The 20,118-nt window shown below is 41.6% G+C and overlaps 1 protein-coding gene across 2 annotated transcripts in view; it reads left to right on the forward strand.

Moving 5' to 3' along the window:
* The window catches only part of kiaa0586 (KIAA0586 ortholog), a 541,997-nt gene that overhangs the window by 437,451 nt on the left and 84,428 nt on the right, over positions 1-20,118 (forward strand). For both annotated transcript variants that reach the window (XM_080202790.1, XM_080202791.1), the window contains exons 24-26: positions 5,023-5,197; positions 9,568-9,811; positions 18,107-18,357. In XM_080202790.1, the coding sequence (XP_080058916.1) occupies positions 5,023-5,197; positions 9,568-9,811; positions 18,107-18,357 (670 nt within the window). The remainder of the gene's footprint in view (positions 1-5,022; positions 5,198-9,567; positions 9,812-18,106; positions 18,358-20,118) is intronic.

The following is a 20,118-nucleotide window of genomic DNA, read 5'->3' on the forward strand; positions in this document are numbered from 1 at the left end:
CACTGGGCATGGATAGTGCCAAGGGGTGAGGCCAATTGGGGGAAACTAATGGGGCAGGGTGTAGGGGGCAATTGGTGGGGTCCCATTCCCACTCTGCCTAGGGATCGATGGGAACAGGAGGGTGACTAGCGATTAATGGGGCTGGGAGGAGGGAGCCAGGGTGGGGAGGGATCTGCTGGGGGTGGGGGTATCTGCACTTGCGGCAGGGGGGGAGATTGGCACTGCAGGGAGAGGGAGTTGGGAGATTGGGATGAGGGGGCTGCAATCAGGCCATGGAGGGCCCGCACTGTGGGGGTCCTGGCCTGGCCAGCGATTGAGATGGCCAGCAAATTGGGGGAGCTGACAGTTTGGGACCATTGCGCATATGCAGAGGCCCACTGGTTTCAGCCTCCAGAGTGGGAATAAGTCCTGGCCCCTGAAACAGTGATATTCATATTGGTGGCCTCTGCATTACACACGGTGTGGGAGATTCTAGTGTGAACTCTAGTGTGAAAAAAAAAGCGTGAATTACTTGAGTTTTCCAATGCTCCACAAACAAATCTGTCCTGAATAGTGTCATTCAGCACATCTCCAAACTTAATATTCTGTAAGTCTTTTAAGGACTGCCATGAATTGTGTGATTGACACCCCCTCTTTTTTCCTTTTATGGCATTTAAAGCGCTTTGCAATCTCCAGGAGTTTCAGTGAAAATGGTCTTGCAGAATGTCTACAACCTGCTTGTATGTTTTAGCACTAAGTCTGGCAGGTTGCACTAATCTACAAAGGAGAATAGAAGATTTTCCCCCATCATACTCAGGAAAGTGGGCACCGTAATATCTTCAGCTATTTTGTTTGCCTGTGCAAAATAGCCAAAATGCTCAGTATAAGAGCTCCAATGATCCCTATTTTCTTCAAAATGTTCCACAAACCTGAGGTCATGTACCAACTCAAGAACAGCTTTAAAGTTGAAATTAAAATTCATTTATTAGTCAAAAGTAAAGCTTACATTAACACTGCAATGAAGTTACTGTGAAATTCCCCTATTCACCACACTCTGGCACCTGTTCGGGTCAATGCACCTAACCAGCATGTCTTTCAGACTGTGGTAGGAAACTGGAGCATCCGGAGGAAACCCACACAAACATGGGGAAAATATGCAAACTCCAACAGACAGTGACCCAAGCCAGGAATCAAACCCGGGTCCCTGGTGCTGTGAGGTAGCAATGCTAACCACTGTGCGATGCTTGCGCAGACAAAAAATGTACTGCTCAAAAAGTACATAGGAAAATAGAGGATGCAGAATATAGCATTGCAGTTACAGAAAGGGTGAAGAGGAAGATGGCACCAGAGATTTGAATGGACCTATTATATATTAAGCTGAACTTTCTCTTCACTCTTGCTGTAACTGCAACGCTATATTCTGCATCCTCTATTTTCCTATGTACTTTATGAGCAGTGCGCTTTTTGTCTGTATAACACGCAAGGGTCGCACTGTGGTTAGCACTGCTGCCTCACAACGCCAGGGACCCGGGTCTGACTCCCGGTTTGGGTGACTGTCTGTGCGGAGTTTACACAGTCTCCCTGTGTGTCTGTGTGGGTTTCCTCCAGGTGCTCCGGTTTCCCCTCTCAGTCTGAAAGACGTGCTAATTCGTGCATTGGCCTTGCTAAAGTCTCCTCAGTGTACCCAAACAGGCACCGGAGTGTGGCAACTAGAGGATTAACACTTCATTGCAGTGTTAATGTAAGTGTACTTGTGGCATTGTAGTGTAATATGTGTACTTGTGACACTAATAGACAAAAACTTTAAAAAAGAAACAACACTTTCACTGTATCCCAATACCTGACAGCAATAAATCAAATCAAGTCATTTTTTTTTCACTGAAGGCGGTTTCCCATACGTACGCTTCACAACTGTGTTTCCTGCAACTATCTCGATTTTCTAACACACAAGATACCTAATTGAACTCTTTAATCTGCTTATAGACTATCACTTATTCATGTCCATCTAGTCTCTTAATCTCTATAATGTGTGTGAAAGTTTATTTTTTATTCAGTTAGCAAGCAAAGGTCCATAGTCCTCCAGTTGTTGTTGAGTATTAGAGAATTGATACACAGGACAGATGTTGGTTATAAATGAATGGAACTTTATTAATGGTGTGTGATCTCTTCCATGGCTGCTGCTTCTTTCTCTGTTTCCTGTGCTGGGTCTATTACATAATTTCCAGTGCACACATTAATCCAGGAGAGTGCCAGTGAACCTTTAGGAATAAATACAAATACATAACACCTTCAAGCTACCTAGAGAATTTGATTCACAAATGAAATGATTCATGCTTAGGACTAGGTGTGAAGTGCAGAGATTGTTATTTGCATTATATTATAGGGAAAATATGCATCAAGCTAATGATTGTTTCTTTAGGAATGAATTTGAAATTAATTTGATTTATTTGCTTAATATCCTTACAGCAAAATTAAGTATTCAATGTGAATTTTAAAATCATAGAATTCCTTCAGTGCAAAAGGGGGCCAATCGGTCCATCAAGCCTATACTGACAACAATGCCATCCTCATAACCTTTTGTATATAACCTAATCTCCCTGGCACTAAGGGGCAATTTAGCATTGTCAATCAACCTAACCCACACATCTTTTGACTGTGGGAGGAAAACCGGAGTACCCAGAGGAAACCCACACAGACAAGGGGTGAATGTGCAAACTACGTATAGACAACAACCCAAGCTGGGAATTGAACCCAGGTCCTTGGAACTGTGAAGCAGCAATGCCAAACACTGTGCCGTCTTTGGAAAAATACTGAAGTTTAACTTACCTCTGTACTTTTGATATTCAGTCACATACTGAGTATTTGTATGTCATTTCAGTCTCAGAATATTCTCTTTAAAAGCATTATTGCACTTAAAAATGATGTGATTGTACAGGACGTGGAGTACTGGTCCAGGAATTGAACTGAAATACATTCTGAGAACAAGACCCTGTGTACTTTGGGAAATCCATTCAGTGGTCATGAACTACCATGTTTTTAAGCACCAGTGGTAAATTTAGTTGGAACCTCCCACTAAGAATATTCTTTTACCAACCATTTGAGAATTGGTACTGCATTTGGATCTGGATGCAGGAGGTGAAAGTACTGTTTTCATAAACCAGTGCACAGCATAGTTTCCATTTATACTTTCCCAGTCTTCAGTTTCTAAGATTCTGTTAGATTTCACTGGTAATTTGTTTAGTCATTTGGTCTCACGCTAATCACATGTTAAAAATGCACTTCTATAGACAGTAAAACTGATTATCAAGCAGATATTTAGTGTAGTTTTGGGTGCAGGTTTGCAAATGTTTTACATAAATCTCCCACACCTTAACTACAGAGCAGGTTTGAAGGACCGAAAGGCCTCCTCTTCCTTTTAATTCATGTTTCTGCTATCTCTATTTGCTCAGTTCATGACTGTCTGCTATGGTTACTACTGATTTTGCACTCTGTGCCTCAGGGAAACCTATTGACCTTCCCCTTGACAACCTGGTTGTAATTGAGAATGTGTCATGAGGAGAACTATGACCTAACCCATGCTGCAATATATTGGATAGGTGATAGGCTAGCAGACAGGGAAACCTAAACACTAATTAATTTAGACATGAGTCAGTTTGTTTTCACCCATAAAATATTAGAAATTTCATGAAGTGGTTAGAATATATCATTTAAAAGACTAGACTCAATAAACACACCAGTAGAATAGATGTTCACCAGAAGCTTTTGATTTTAAATCATATCTAATTTTTATCAGAGAACTTAACAGTCCATGACTTTTTTTCATGATAAAGTCAAGTAGATTGCAGGGCGAACTTGAGGCTGCGCTGTCCATGCGCAGGAATGGCAGTGGCGAAACCCAGAAATCAAGAATCTCACCAGTGAGATTGGAATTTCCGATTTTCACTGCCCCTTGCTAGTGGCATAATCAGTGGACATGTTTTAATAAACTTACATTATTATTGTACACCCCTACTGCCGCCCTTACCTCGTATTCCCCCAGGCATATTTTCAAACCTTGCTGATGTGGCATCATGTTGGCAAGGATTACAACAGTTCGCCCAGACATGAACCCGACATGGGGATTCCCCATCTGTTAGTATAGCCCCCAAGGCAGAGGGACATGGCCAGGCAGTGGCCTGCCACTGTCCCCGGCACTGCCCTCTTGCACAGGTTGTGGTGGTCGGTGGCAGTGGGAGGGGGGAGCAAACGTGGAAACTGAGGATGTCAGCGATGGTTGTTTGGCAGGGGTAGGGGTCTGGCTCTAATCTCAGGTGGGGCAGATTGCTGGTTCTGATCGCGGGCGAGGCAGTAAGCCTGAGGCCTCCGTGGTGCGGTTGGGGAGAGATAGTTTTTTGCTTTTGTTGGGTGCCTCCCAATCTCAGTGGAGCTGGGCTTTGCTGGCGCATTTAGGCCTCGCCACTCAGCATGATGACATAAAACACACCCGGCAGCTTTTGTTACAAAATGCCACAAGATTTGGAGAGAAAATCAGCCTGTTTCACTAGTTTTCAATTAGATCCTGACAGTTTCCATATTTTGATAAGATTTCACCCTGCAGGTGTTGTCTTGTTTTTTTAAATAGAACTGCCAAGGACAAACTGGTCACAGTTAACTGGTCTGGGTTCATTTCCTGCCTAAAAACAGTCTTGCCTATATTATAAAATGCCATTTATGAATATAATCCATTATTTTTTCGTTATTTTACTTACTCTTATACAGAATTAAACTATAGATAGTTCACCAAAACTGAATAGATGTGACTAAAGATATGAAAACGATCTGAATAGATGTGACTAAACATTGTTTGTGAAAATATATATTATCTATAATTTATGCATTGATTAAGGGAATGATAGAGTCAATGATCTTGACTTTCTAACTGCTCTTCCAGCCAGTAATTTACTTTGTGTGAGAATCTATTCTCACATATTGGTTTGAAGTTTCTAGTTATACTCACAAAATCTCCATGTGTAAAATGTGTTTGACATATGACCATTCTTGCAGGTGATGTTGATCCCAACACCAGATCCAACCCCACGACACACTCCATCACCACCTGTTGGACGTCCACCTTTAATCCAAACACCAGATATAACACCCCAAAACTCTGTAGCAATATCGGAAGAAAAGGAATCGGAGCCTGAACCAGAATTGGAGCCTTTACTGAAGCCATTGCCAGGTGAGTAGGAAGGTCTTTAAAAAGGATGCCTGAAAGTATGTTCCATAGGGTGAAGGATGGTCTAGAATTTTCTTGTCAAAATGCACAAGAAGGCTTTAATTTATTTAAACATTGGAACTAATTCTGTCACATTTTATTATACAACAAATAAACTTTAGCAATTGTTATACTAATTACAATAGCAAGGTGTATTTATGCAACACTTTTTAAAAAAAAGTCCCAAGACACTTCTTCACGAGAGCTGTGTAAAGCAGCTCTGAACCACATGAAGCAATATAGGACAGGTGGCCAAAAGCTTGGTCAGAGAGGTTATTTTTAAAGACCATCTTAGAGGAAGATAGACAGGACTTCCAGAGAATTAGGGATGTCAAGTGGTCTGAATTAGATGATTCCCATTAGGGAATGGAGTTTGTCATAGGGACTGAAGGAAATGACGTTGCGCTTCTCACAAGTTAATTGAAGGAAATTTCTGATCCAGCAATGAATGTCAGATGGACAGTCTGATAATTTAGTGATGGGGAGTTTGAGAAACAGCCAGGCAAGCTGGTGGGGTGAGAGAGCTGGATGTCGTCAGCTTATATATTAAAAACTAATGTCGCCAAGGGGCAGCATGTGGCTGCGAAATAGGAGCAGGCCAGCGTTAGACTGTTGGGGGAACACCAGAGATCATGGTGGCGGGAATGGGTTGAGAAACTGTTGCAATGATTTTCTACTCTTAATGAGGTATATAAGAATGGAGCCAGATGAGCGCGTTCCCACCCAGTTAGACAACAGTGGAGAGGTTTTTTTTATTCATTCGAGGAACATGGACATCGCTGGTTGGTCAGCATTTATTACTCACCTCTAGTTGCCTTTGAGAAGGTGGTGGTGAGCTGCCTTCTTGAATCGCTGCAGTCCATGTGCTGTGGGTTGACCCACAGTGCCATTAGGGAGGGAATTCCAGGATTTTGACCCAGCGACTGCGAAGGAACAAAGATCTATTTCCAAGTCAGGACAGTGAGTGGCTTGGAACGGAACTTGCAGGGGTGGTGTTCCCACATTGGAGGAAGATGATGTGCCCAACCTTGTCAAAGGCTGCAGACGGGTCAAGAAGAGCGAGGAGAAAGAGTTTACCTTTGTCACGGTCACATAGGATGTGATTTATGACTTTGATGTGAACTACTTTTGAAGGAGTGGCAGGCGCAGAAACGAGATTGAAGGGAATAAAATATGGAATTCGGGGCAAGGCGAATGACCACAAATTCATAGGATTTTGGGGAAAAAAGGGTATGTTGGCGGTAGGGTGCAGTCAAGCTTTGTTTTTTTTGTTGGGCGGGGCTTAGGATGATGATGACAGTTTTGAAGGAGAGAGAGTCCTTGTGGTGAGAGAACCATTACACTGTCAGTTAACATGGGGACCAGGAAGGGAAATTACATGGTCAGTGGTTTAGTGAGGTAGGATTACTTATTGGGATAAAAGTGCCTTGTTGTGTGACTCTACTGACTCTTGGTGCAATTGTTAAATCTCCTTTTAATTGTTTCCTGCCATTGTGAAGGTGCAATTTCCTATATGATAAGAGGAAATTTTCAAAGGCATTTGTTTTCCTGAAACTAATGACAGTTTTGTTTCCCCAAAAAAAAAGAAAAATGTGTATTTATTTATTAGTGTCACAAGTAGGCTTACATTAACACTGCATTTAAGTTACTGTGAAAATCCCCCAGTCGCCACCCACTGGCTCGTTACACTGAGGGAGAATTTAGCATGGCCAATGCACCTAACCTGCACATCTTTGGAGTGTGGAAGGAAACTAAAGGAGCCAAAGGAAATTCATATAGACACGGGGAAGACATGCAGACTCCACACAGACGATGACCCAAGGCCAGAATTGAACACAGGCCCCTGATGCTGTGAGGTAGCAGTGCTAACCACTGTGCCACTGTGCTTCCACTGTGCTAATCTTCTACTGTAGTTCCAGTGGGAGCCTGTGGAGACTCTACAAGTGCCACTTGCATGCAGCCTCCATCCAAAGTTACAACATATTTGTAAATACTGAGAATTGAAGTCAGTTTGTTGGGTTAAACTGACATTACATTCAGCAGTAAAGAAACATCAATAAGTAAACCTTGATTGCTAATCTGATTATGTTTCTCAATGTTTATTCAAACCAGGGCACTTTTAGCACAATTTCAACACAGATTATATTGCTGCCTATTTTTATTAATCATCAGCCCATTTGCCCTCTTTTTTATACAGCTTACCTTGTGTTGCCACAAAGCGTAGAGTTTCCAGCTGATGAGGATCTTAAAGATGGGCAAGATTGAATTATTTTCTCTTCTGCTTCTCAGAAAGTGACCAGTAACTCTGCTACTTTGCTCTTCTTAATTGCCCAGTTTAGATCCTGTTGCGTGGTTGAACTGTCTAAGCATTTCATGACAAAGCTTTTCGAACAATCAGCCAAACGATAACAATGCAAACGCTTGGGAATCTTGTTTTGACATGGTTAAGGGATGGCTGACTGAAGAGTAATGTTATGCTGCTTTCTTCAAATCCTTAAGGTAACAAAAAAATGAGCACAATTTAAAGATGGCATAGAGGCACAGTGATTCGCACTGCTGCCTCAGGGACACCGGTTCAATTCTGGCCTTGGGTAACTATCTATGTGGAGTTTGCATGTTCTCCTGTGTCTGCGTGGGTTTCCTCAGGGTGCTCTGGTTTCCTTCCACAGTCAAAAGATGTGCGAGTTATGTGGATTGACCATGTTAAATTGTCCCTTAGTGTCTCAAGATGTGAAACTTAGAGGGATTTGTGGGGTTACAGGACTAAGGCCTGGGTAAGGTAAAATAAAGTTGAGTGGGTGCAGACCCAATGGGCTGAACGGCCTCCTGCACTGTAGGGATTTTATGATTCTATGAATGGAAGAAGAGTTGGTGAGGAAGCTGGGAAACAGTTGCACAGATGCAATATGTTTAAAATGTGGAATTCTCCCGCACAAATCATTGGTGAAGTAGAGTTCATAAATAATTTTTTTAAACATCTTAAATAAAAAGGAACATTAAAAGATGTGACAAGTGAAAAGGAGCAGAGGTTTAGACTGTGTGGCTCTTCTAGAGAAAATCACTGGCATAGATTTGGGCTGAGTGACCTATGTCTGTACTATTACATTTTATGAGTCTGTATGCAGTGGAATTACATTTAATTGAAAACAGGTTTTCTAATTTTTGAACATAATTTTTTTGCAAAGAAATGATAAGCCAGTATTTGCTCTAGATTTTGGGGGAAGGTAATCTGGAAACATGGTGTATTAGTAGACTGATTAAGTAGACTGATGAGCAGTTACACCAGTAGGTTCCCTTCTTATGACTTTCTCAGCAAGGTTGTCTGACTTGTCAAGTACTGGGTTGAATAAAGTTACTTGAAAGGAAACAAAGGAGTGATGTGGCATGCTGTCACCGAGAGTGAGGCAGAAGCCTGGGAACAAGGCCAACTGTCACCTTCTACTCGAGCTGTAAAAGGAACAAGTCAATAATTTCAAAATGGAGAATTAAATAAATGGAAGGGATGAAAAGTACTCTTCTCCAGTTACTCAGATGGGTAACCAAAGTACTGGTAGTCTCCTTTTGCTGAGCTATCACGGACTGCTTTCTTAAGAGAAGAATCCAAAAGAATGTAATCAGTTAGCGGACAGACTGCTGGTATCAATTTTGAGTACTCCCTTTTAGGCCGAAAATAGTGCCCTTGGGGAAAAAGAGATGGGTGGCAATTCACCAGCGTGATACTGGGATATGGGTACGAAAGGAAGAAAAGCTGGGTAAACCTGAGTCATATTCATCCTATAAGATGACCTGACTGAACTGTCAATGAGGGATAGATAAGGCAGATAAGGAGTCATAGAATCCCTACAGTACAGAAGGAGGCCATTTGGCCCATTGAGTCTGCACCGACTCTCCAATAGAAGATCCCACCCAGGCCCCTTTCCTGTAACCCCATGTATTTACTCCACTAATTCCCCAAACTTGCACATCTTGGGATACTAAGGGACAATTCAACATGGCCAATCCACTTAACCTGTACATCTTTGGAATTGTGCTTCATTCTGGTAATTAAAAACAAAGAAGCATTATCTTAAATATAGAACCAGATCTGATAAATGTGAACCCTGGAAAAATTTCTTCACAACAACAATTGTCATAATGTTGAAAGTATTGTCTCAGAAAACCACAGAAGAATTACTTACAGTATTTTAATCGATACTTATTTCAGAAAAGTTTGAATAGTAGGAATTGTATGTTAATGAAATGACAACAGGTTTGACGCTTCAAATGTTTATTTTCCAGCTCTTGCACACTTGTATTGTGGTTTATAAATAACTAATATTTTAACTTCGTCATAGATGCTGCAAGACTTGTGTCTCCAAGCAAAACAAGTCCTGTTGGTACTCCTGTTATCACACCGGTCCCTACACCTTCAAGAGTGTCGACGCCATCACCAGTAACAGAACCTACCTCTGAGAAGGTGAAGAGTACAAGCTCAGTGCCTTTGCAACAATTTCCCAAACCCTGGGGAGATGCAGAGCTCCCTCTGGAGGAAGAAAATCCCAGCTCTATACAAGAAGCAGCACCTCAGCCAAGAGCTATGTAAGTGCTCAGTTACTGTATGAAAATATAGGCTGAGAGGTTCTGTTCCCTAGGGGGAGTTGTACTCTGGAGGTACCATGGAAGATGCATTGAGGGAACCCTTGGAGATCCCGCACAAGGACTGCATGGGAATTTCCTGGGAAGTTTCAACTTCCATTGGGCATTTAAATTGTGCTTGAAACGATCCAAAACTGCAATTTAAAACAGACTTTAGATGGTTCCGACTCTCTTAGCACAATAGTTACCCAAGAAAGGCTAAAGGAATTAAAATCATTTCTAACTTCTGGGTACTGACTATTCTGGAATTAAAAGTCTAATGATAATCATGAAACCATTGTTTTGTGATAATAACCCATCTGGTTTGCCAGTGTCTTTTAGGAAAGGAAACCTGTCATCCTTACCTAGTCAGGCCTACATGTGACTCCAGATCCACAGCAATGTGACTGACTCTTAAATGTTCAGGGCAGTTAGGAATGGGCAGCAAATACAGGCCCAACCAGCGACACCTAAACCCCATTAAGGACTAAACAAAAAGAAAACACCTCCTAGCCTTCTACTAATTGCTTTAAATCTTTATGTTCCACCAAAAATACTCCCTTTTTATTGACCTGTCTCCTAATGGACATAGATCCTTCCAATCCACACTATCCAGGCTTCCTTTAATCTTTTACACCTCATCGCTTCCTTCTTTAAAACATCCCTTTAAATCAGTTGATTGATTTTGGTGACCTTTATAATACCCCCAAACGTGGATGAGTGTTAACCTTTGTTTGATAATTTCCACATGAAACTTATAGGGCATTGATGATATTAAAGGCACTATGTAAATGCAAGCTGATGTTACCATTGTGATCATGTCTCTCTTTTTCTCCTGGCTGTTTTCTTGCCATTTCTTCGTTCTTTTTTTGAAGACACTGGGGTGGGACAACTGTAAAGTTCAGCCTTGCGGGAGTGAAAAATGAGTCTTACTGGAGGGGCTGCTCAATTCATATGCTGCGTAATGTTCCTTTCCATTCAAATCAGTGGAAACAAAAATCACTCAAGACGTTTGATGCGTGATCTAGTTGATATTGCATATTTCACACCTTCATCAGAAGCTAAGATGACATCCGATATCTCCAGTTCAACTTTATAAATCAGAAAGAAACCATTTTTCCAAGAACTTTATATTCCGACTGGTCACTAACTTAAGGCTTCCCTGCAGGAAGAGTCTGGTTTATGTTAAAACTGCCTGTAGTTGAAAGTTACGTTGCCATTTAACAGGGGAATGCTGTTCTTATTACATACTTGGTGAATAATGCAAACAAGGCATTTGAGCAACTTGGTATCTGACTGTAAATCAGTCCTTTTAGGTCTGTAAAACAGGCAATGAGTCACCATGTTATTGCTTTATTATGCTGTTGCAGTACAGTGATGGCAGCAACTTGCATGTGATAGCTGGTAAGCCATCCAATCAGCTAATGTTCAGCATTAAATTCCAACCAGATTTCCCAGTACGCTCAGCAAAATGAAAGTAGAACATTCTTCCAAGCCCTGTATACTGTTATATATGTAAATGTTTTGGAGGATACTTTCATAATTTTTGGCATAATCTGAACCCTTTGATGTATTATGGGTTTATAACATATATGCTGCTTATTGCCCTCCTGTGGCTTCCAATGAAATGAAAGCCAATATCACCCTAATTCAAAACATGGGCAGAATTTTACAAGGTATTTTCTAAGTGCCCAACAAGAGTGAAAATGGGAGAGTTGCTGATCCGCTTTTCGGGTGAGTTTTCACACCCAATTTTATGCACTCAGTCTTTGAAAAAATGAGCTAGACCATTTCTAGCCACTGGAGGCAGTGGGTAGGGCCTAATTCACCAGACAGCCAGCAGCTCAGATCAGAGCCACAAACTGCACATGCACAGAAGAAGCAGAAAAAGAACAGCTCTGCTGAGAGACCTCTCCTGGTCAGATACAGCCTCCCCCACTCCCTCACGGACATTGGAGAATCTCCCAACATTACTGACCCCCTTACCCCTTACTTTTAAGTGTAAACTTTAACAGTCAAACAGTGTGGCAGATTTTGAAATGTGTTTCAGACGTAGCACATTTTGGCACTCAAGTGATGCTAATGATCTTCTTATGTGTTGCTACCTCTCTAAATGAACATTATGACTTAGCGCCATTCCCCTGACTTTACCCCATACCCCTCCCCTGTACATTTGTTTCTATTTAAATATTATCTAACAGTCTCTTGAACCCCTCAGCTGAACCTGCCTCCCCAATGCATCCCAGATCTGAACTCACTGTGTGAAAATAATTTTTCTCATGTCGCATTTGCTTCTTTTGCAAAACACCTTAAATTTATGCCTTCTCGTTTTTGAACTTTTTATAAGTGGGAAAGTTTCTCCCTCTTACTCTATCCAGCCTTCACATAATTTCAAATACCTCTATCAAATCTTCTCATAGCCATCCCCTCTTCGAGTAGAACAGTTCCAACTTCTCTCACTAATCCTCATACCTGAAGTTTCTCATCCCTGAAACCATTCACGTACACCTCCCATGCACTTCCTCCAATATGTTCGCATCTTTCCTAAAATGTAGTACCTAGAATTATACACAATACTTTAGCTAAGGTCTAACTGGTGTCTTGTGTAAGTTGAGCATAATCTCCTTACTCTTGTGTTCTATGCCTGTATTAATGAAGCCTAGATTATAGTATGTTTTTTTAACTGCTCGCAAAGATTTGTCATGGTTTGCATATTCAGGCGTGCTCATAAATTCATCTTATTTACGACTGACAACTACAGTCAAGTAGAACAATCCAGAGGCTTTGCATCCATGGTTGGTTTTCTGACAGAGGTTATCAATTGCACACATGGCAATATAAACTCCATCTGGACATCCAGGGATTTGTAAATAGAAAAGGATATCACCCTTTCATTGTGCAGATTGTGTGTGATCAAAGACATTGCAGGTGCGTACATAGTACCCGGGTTACGATGCATCTATACTTAGGCACTCCCAGGTGCCAGGGATGTTCAATGGCTTGAAAGCTTTGGATGGTTGGCTTCTGGAAGATAAAGGTCACCCTAAAAAAATGGCCAATACCATCACTGATCTGCTGAAAATACACTTCCAATGTTTAGATAGTTATGGTCGTGCTCTGCAACATGCATTTGCCAGAGCCTTACTCATGGTCATTGTCTACTGTGACTTGCACAACCAGGCCCCCCAGACAAGGGAGGCTCTGATAGAAAGAACTGAAACTCGAATGAATCTAATGATGAGCTGTGCCAGCCAGTCGTATAAGATGGTGAGAATTGATTAGCCATTAGCCATATAGAGGGATTAGCAAGGTAAACACTTGGAGTTACGGAGATAGAATCTGGGTGGGATTGTTGTTGCAGGCTTAATGAGTTGAATGGTCTCCTCCTGCACTGAGGGGATTCTATGATTCTAAGATGCTCTGGATGCCCACATGTTGTGAGACTCTAATAATGTGAGGATTCCACTTAGCAATGTGTCTTTTGTTCAATGAGAACATCTTTGTTATCTCCCATGCATGAACACCAGGACTGCCTGTGCAAATGCCAGTGTAGAGGTTACAAATGAGCACAAACCCCTTAACAGCATGCAGCCAATCCTAATCAAAGCATTGACATCACAAACATGATTCACTAATGCATTCGAAGCATCAAATGAAAAGTAGTTAATAATTAACAAAATGATTTGACACTTCATATTTCATGAAACTGAATAATTCCCCTTGTGATTTCATATGTGACTGGTCTGTTTGCTTCATTCTGAGGCTGTGATAGCCCCAACATGCTGAGAATCTCCTGCACAGCGGAAGGAGGCTCACCTGTTGCCATGGCATTTGTGTTAATGGCGGAGGGGTGGAGGAGAGGTTGATCCCATCAAAAGTATCCTGAGAGGTGCATTCCCCATGATGGCAGCAGCAGTTGCTCATTTATTGTTGTGGAGTCCATTTGGAACTCTCTGCTTTCCTGTGAGAAACTAGAACATGGATTCAACACCAGGCCTCTTGTTTCTTCTCACCTTGACTCTGGGCACTGAAGCTCAGAGATAAGGCAATGGATTGTAGTTCAGAATACGTATGCAATATCTGATCAGTGAATTGTTGGGTTTGACCCTTCGTGACAGTTGCCAGTCTCTCAATGAAATGTATTTGAAGAGCAGGAGATTGCAGCACTCATGGCTTGCATAGACTCCTCCACTGCCCATGCCAGTGTATGCAACCTCTCTGGAATCTCTGCCACTTCTCCATGTACTTTGCATTGTATGTGCAGCATCTGCCACTTGATGGAACCTTTTGGAGGCTCATCATCAACATGGGGCTCAGCATCTAGATAGACTCCCTGCCAGTGACTTGCTCTTTTTCAGTTAGTTTTACTACTGTGATGTGCTCTTACCAGTGTGTGGATCCCTTAGAGCATACTCACCAAGGTATCTGTACCTATATTGGTGCAAGATGTGATACTTCACCTTCTGAGGCCTTCTTCACAGGTTCAAGGTTGGTGGCTGTAGTTGCTGAAGTTTCACCTGTGGAGGAAACAGTGAGTCTGAAAGGCATGTAGAAACCAAAAGCAGGAGTAGGCCTTTCAGCCCTTTGCACCTGCTCCGTCGTCATCACTTATGCTGACTTCACAAAGACGCGCTTCCTAAAAAAAATTCTCTGGTGCCATTGGGAGGTGGTAACCAGGGTCTAAGCCTCAGTCCCTTCAACATTGAGACACTCATTCCTTCCCAAATTCTGCAAGGTTCCAAAGTCCAAAACCATCACTGCTACTTCCCTGCCATCTTCTCCAACTTTCACCACTTCAGCATCTCCCCCCTTCAACACTATATTTGCTGGATAAGGCTATGTATCCTTGGAATATTACTTAGCACTCTGGAGCCATCCTTTGACCTCATCTTGCCCAATTCTCCAGAGAATTGCCAGGTTGGCTGGACCACCTCCTGACTTGGCACTTGAGAGTTATGTGCCCTAGTCTCCTGCAAATAAAAGAGACATTACATAATATCTGTTGTAGAAAAGTCATGACACCAGGTAATCCCACACTTGAGACACATCACACTCTCACACCCTTCCATATAGGTCCATCTCCAAAATGGTTATACAGTCACTTTGGCAAATTGTAAAAGGTCATTAAGCCTTTTAAGGCAATGCAACCATGTCTTTTGGCCAACCCCATAGCTGCCAACTACTTGTGTGACTTCCATCCAGGCTCCTTTGGTCTGGCTGGGAAGTCTCTACTTCCCATCAGCAGGTATGAGGATCTCCCATCAGTTACTTAATCTGAAGGAGGACTCATAGAAAGCCATTATCAAATTGTGGAGCCATGCTTGGTCAGGAACTCAGCAACTGGCTCCATTCTCTCAGTCATCTGTGGAAAGGCAAAGAGAGTTGTAGGGTAGAATTTGTGTATTTTCCCAAGCACTTGAGGGCAGTGGGCATGTATGCTGTAATATACTTTCCTCCTAGCAAGAGTTCTGAATCATATACTACCAGAACAACAGTAACCAGCATTTGAAACAAGTTGCTACCCCTTGCTACACTGGGTGGGTGTGTTGAACCAAACAGACGCTGGAGTGTGGTGACTAAGGGAATTCCACAGTAACTCATTGCAGTGTTAATGTAAGCCTTACTTGTGATGAATAAATAAACTTTAACTTCTCCAATGCATCCAGTTAATGGCCAACTCCCACTGTCCTCCAGATGTCTTGTCTTTCAGCCCCAATTAGGTTTTCTGCCCACCATTCCACTCAGCAGCTGGCCAGTTTCCTGTTGGGCAGCCATTAATTGGCCACAAAACATTTTACCCAGTGTCTTGAAATGGCAGGGATGGGAGTCAGTGGTCCGTGCACTTATGGATCAGAATCCCTGCCCCACCTGCTTGACAATTCACCCAAAAATGGTTAAAACAATGCTGCAAAACAAAGGTGGGAAATAGAAAAAAGGTGAAGGGAAAAATGGGACAGGAAAGCAAAGAGGAAATAAAACTGTAAAAGCAGAAAGAGAATAAAGTAAATTGAGACAAATTGATTGGAAGAAGATAGACATTTTAAAAATATTTTCATTATTTCAGAGGAGAGGGACCAACAGAAATAAGAAATGGGATGCAGACGATTCATCAGTGGTTAGCATTAATTCTGCTTATTTTTTCCTCGAAATTTCTTACTTCCATCTACTTGTGAGATATACATTTGTTTTTGTTAGCAGCCTATTTTGTTTTACTTAGAATTACAATCGAAACTCCTTCTAGCCTTCCTCATCTAACTCCATTAGCAAAATCCTGTATTCCCATTTCCCTGCTATGCTTATCTAGTTTCTCCTCAAATGAATGATCCTATTTTTGTCACTTACTTCTCTTTCCTAGGATGTTATCACTGGTATGTTGCAGAATTTGTTCCTCTCATCTGTGTTCCACTGTTTGTATCTCTGTTGATTATAAAATACTAAAGCTTTATTTATAATTACAAAGGGCTCTAAAATGCCTCTATTTAGTCCTTCACATCAGTTAATTACCCAATCACCAAAGACCCGCTTATCACAAACATGCCAACAGTTTTGTTTAGTCCTATCAATTATAAAATTAATACCTTAATCACCTATTCCTTATTATAATACAAATAGCGAAGGTTAGTATTTTAACAAAAGTGTCTCCTCTGTACAGTACAACAGTGACTATACTTCAAAAGCACTTCACTGACTGCAAAGTGCTTTAAAATGTCCAGTGATTGCAAAAAGCGCTATATAAATGCAAGCTTTTTAAATTTTGTCTATATATGTAAAATATACCTTTTTTAGTAATGACCTGTCTATCATCCATCAACACATGCCTCTGTTAATGTCCTGATCATTAATCCTTCGGTAAGGACATCATCATGCACTAACTGCATAGTGTGTCCTGGCTGTCAGCATCTGTCGTGCCATCAGCTACTAACAAAGAAAGCTCAGGACAAATATGCTCCTGATTATCACACTAGCAAAACAAAGTCACAAAGTTTATTTAAAAATAACCTGATGCACATCAGTATGCTGGGATCTGTGCAGCTTACACTGCATTTTCAGAAGTACTGGGTGCAGAGATATTGATGTGAGTGTCACACATAAATGTTGTTAATGTCATTATCCTGCAAAAATCGAACATCTGTGCTTGCTTTTTCCATAATCAATGTACTGATGGTGAAAGTAAACATTTTAGGCCCAAGCTAAGGAGTGTTCAGCACACGCACCACTCCACAATTGCAACTGCAACCAATAAATATTGAGTCCATTTAGATTGCTTAAGAGTATTCACTCGTGGACTGCTTTTATAAGATTTTTGGTTTATACTTAGTCTGCTCCTGAATGTCAGTTTTATCCTGAGTACAATGTCTATGTTGGCACATAGTGAAACCATTCTACTGGTGCTAAACTTGGTTTTGAAATAATGAGCTAGCAGCTAAGAAGAAAATAACAGCTAATGTACCTGAGCATTCCTGCCTTCCTGTTGCCAAATCATTTTTTTGCACCATCTGCTTGGTAGGTGTAAGAAATGTTTAAAAAAAAATGCAGCTGAAGAGAAGTTGAACAACCAATATGCTTGTGTCTATGCAATTTATTTTCCCTTTTTCTTAAAAGAAACAATATTATTTTTGCAGCTCAGATAAGCTGCGTAGATGCAGCCCAGGATGGTGAGCCACTAAGAGTAAGGCCTCATCAATGTTCCATAATTTTTTTAATGTTTCAGATTTAGTTCCTGGTGTTGTGTTGATTTCTCCTCTAATTTTACAATGAGTCCTTTCTTGGGGCAATGGGGAATCTTCACAAATTTGAGCTTTGGTAGTTCAGTGGGTTTAATTTACAATGTTTATTTATTAGTGTCACAAGAAGGCTTACATTAACACTGCAACGAAGTTACTGTGAAAATCTGCTAGTTGCCACATTCCGGTGCCTGTTCGGGTACATTGAACCATGGCCAATACACCTAACCAATCTTTTGGACTGTGGGAGGAAACCGGAGCACCTGGAGGAAACTCACAAAAACGCGGGGAGAACGAGCAGACTCCACACAGACAGTGACCCAAAGCGGGAATCGAACCCAGCCCCTGGCTTGTGAGACAGCAGTGCTAATCACTGTGCTACAAGTGGACATTAGATTGATTCATTAGTTATCCTATATTCAAAATTCCTTTTTGAATTTTTTTAGATTTCTGGATCAGAAACAGTTTCTGATGTAAAATAATACTGCATATTTGTCCATTTATTAATTTCTATGTGTTATCTTTTGTGTGTCAGTGTTATGTCAGTAGCCAAGGATGAAGAACCTGAGAGTTTGGTCCTGCCACCATGTGTTGTCATACCTGCACCCCCAACTCCATTTGCGCCACAAATCCAAATTCCAACACTCCCTGCTCAATCGCTGACTCCACCACCATCTACTGAAGAAAGTAGCTCAACAATCTCCATCACTGAAACTGAGACTGCTGATCGAAACATCTCTGAAGGAGAAGTCCTGATAAGTTATGGACAGCTGACTGCAGCAAAAGGTATTAAAGTGGCAACAGGACCACTTACTTAGCAATAAATCAGGAAATGTTTAACTCATGGGCTGTTGCACTGTACTATAGAGATAAAACAGTGGGATATTGAGCAAGTCTCAGAAATGTCCGGTAGCAGGTTGTGAACCTGTTTTCATTAAAGAGACCTTTGCTGTGGTAAATCAACGATAGCATTAGCTTCCAATTCCAACTTTCCCGGACAATCGTCAAGGGTGGATGTTTTGACACCCCACATCATTCAAAGAAATGATTTCTAATCAAGGGATCCTAACAGGAGTCAGTGTGTCTGTACTGTATATTACTTCCTCAAACTTCAGCAGCCGCAGAAATGGAAAGCAGAAGTGGGGAGGCTGCCACCACTCCCCCCGCTGACCCCCTGGACCCTGACTCCTCTCTCTGTGTTCTGCTCCAGGATCTGTAGGACTACAGTGAGGTGCTGTTTCCTGCAGGCGTGAGGCCAGTCTCAAACCAAGTAGGCACGGGTAGAGGTAGTGGAGAAAATGAGCAGCAGGAATGTGCTCCCTTGAACCTGGATTCCATCCACCCAGAGGTTCAGTAAGTTCATAGAACCATAGAAATGTGGTAGCACAGAAAGAGCCCATTCAGCCCAACGCATCTGCGCCGATCGAAATAGATAAAACTCGCTGTCCATTCTAATCCCACCTTCCAGCAATCAGATTGTAGCCTTCCAGATTACAGCTCTTTAGGTGCAGATCCAGGTAAGTCTCCTTTAAATGAGATAAGGATTTCTGTCTCCACCACCAAACTAGGCACCAAACTTGAAACACTTACCACCTTCTCAGTGAAGAAGTTTCTCCTCATCTCCCCTCTAAACTTTAAATCTGTGAGGGTAGGAAGATTGAATGGCATCTCTGCACTCTGACTTCTGCAGTATTTACTCATGCAGCACTTCTCAGACAATCACAACTTGCAAGTCCACTCATTCCTCTTGCATTCACTCTCATCATATTGATATCTCACAGTCACCTATCACAATTGGTCTTATTCCCTTCTCATCACATAATCCATTTCTTCACAGTGAAAATGGTCTGTTTTCTCTCCTTGAAGGGAAACGACAGTGCAGAACTTCAGGAAGAGGCACGGAAATGGAGTTGGGGGAAGTGGTTACAGGGGTAGGGGAGGTGGCGTGGCCCTTCAGTGATAGCCACCTTGATAACCATGCACTGCATATCCACCTGGTCCACAGCAGTCTTGTTCCAGGAAGCTGCAAATGTCAGCAACATCCTGCCACAAAAACTCTTTATTTAGCCTAAAAATTAATTAAGTTATATAAATATAAAATGAGAGCTTACTGTTTACATATGATTCGCTATTATTTTCTACCCCTTGATGTGTTGAAATTCTCCCAATTAAATTTTAAATTTAAATTAGTTACTCTTACATTTCTCATAAAGTGAAAATATTCATTTCATTTGTATTCAACAACAAGGAGTGCCTAGTAAGTCTTGGTGGCATTAACTAAAGTCAGTTGTTTGGTATGTTTCAATATTTTATTGCAGTATTTATTTATTTAATAGTGTCACAAGTAAGCTTATGTTAACAGTGAAATGAATTTACTGTAAAAATCCCCTCAGTCGCTACACTCCAGCATCAGTTCGGGTGCACTGAGGGCGAATTCAGCATGGCCAGTTCACCTAATCAGCAAGTCTTTGGGACTGTGGTAGGAAACCAGAGCACCTGGAGCAAATTTGCACAGACACGGGGAGAACGTGCAAACCCCACAGACAG

Source organism: Carcharhinus amblyrhynchos, chromosome 14, assembly GCF_965287045.1.
Source record: "Carcharhinus amblyrhynchos chromosome 14, sCarAmb.v2.hapA, whole genome shotgun sequence".
NCBI lineage: Eukaryota > Metazoa > Chordata > Chondrichthyes > Carcharhiniformes > Carcharhinidae > Carcharhinus > Carcharhinus amblyrhynchos.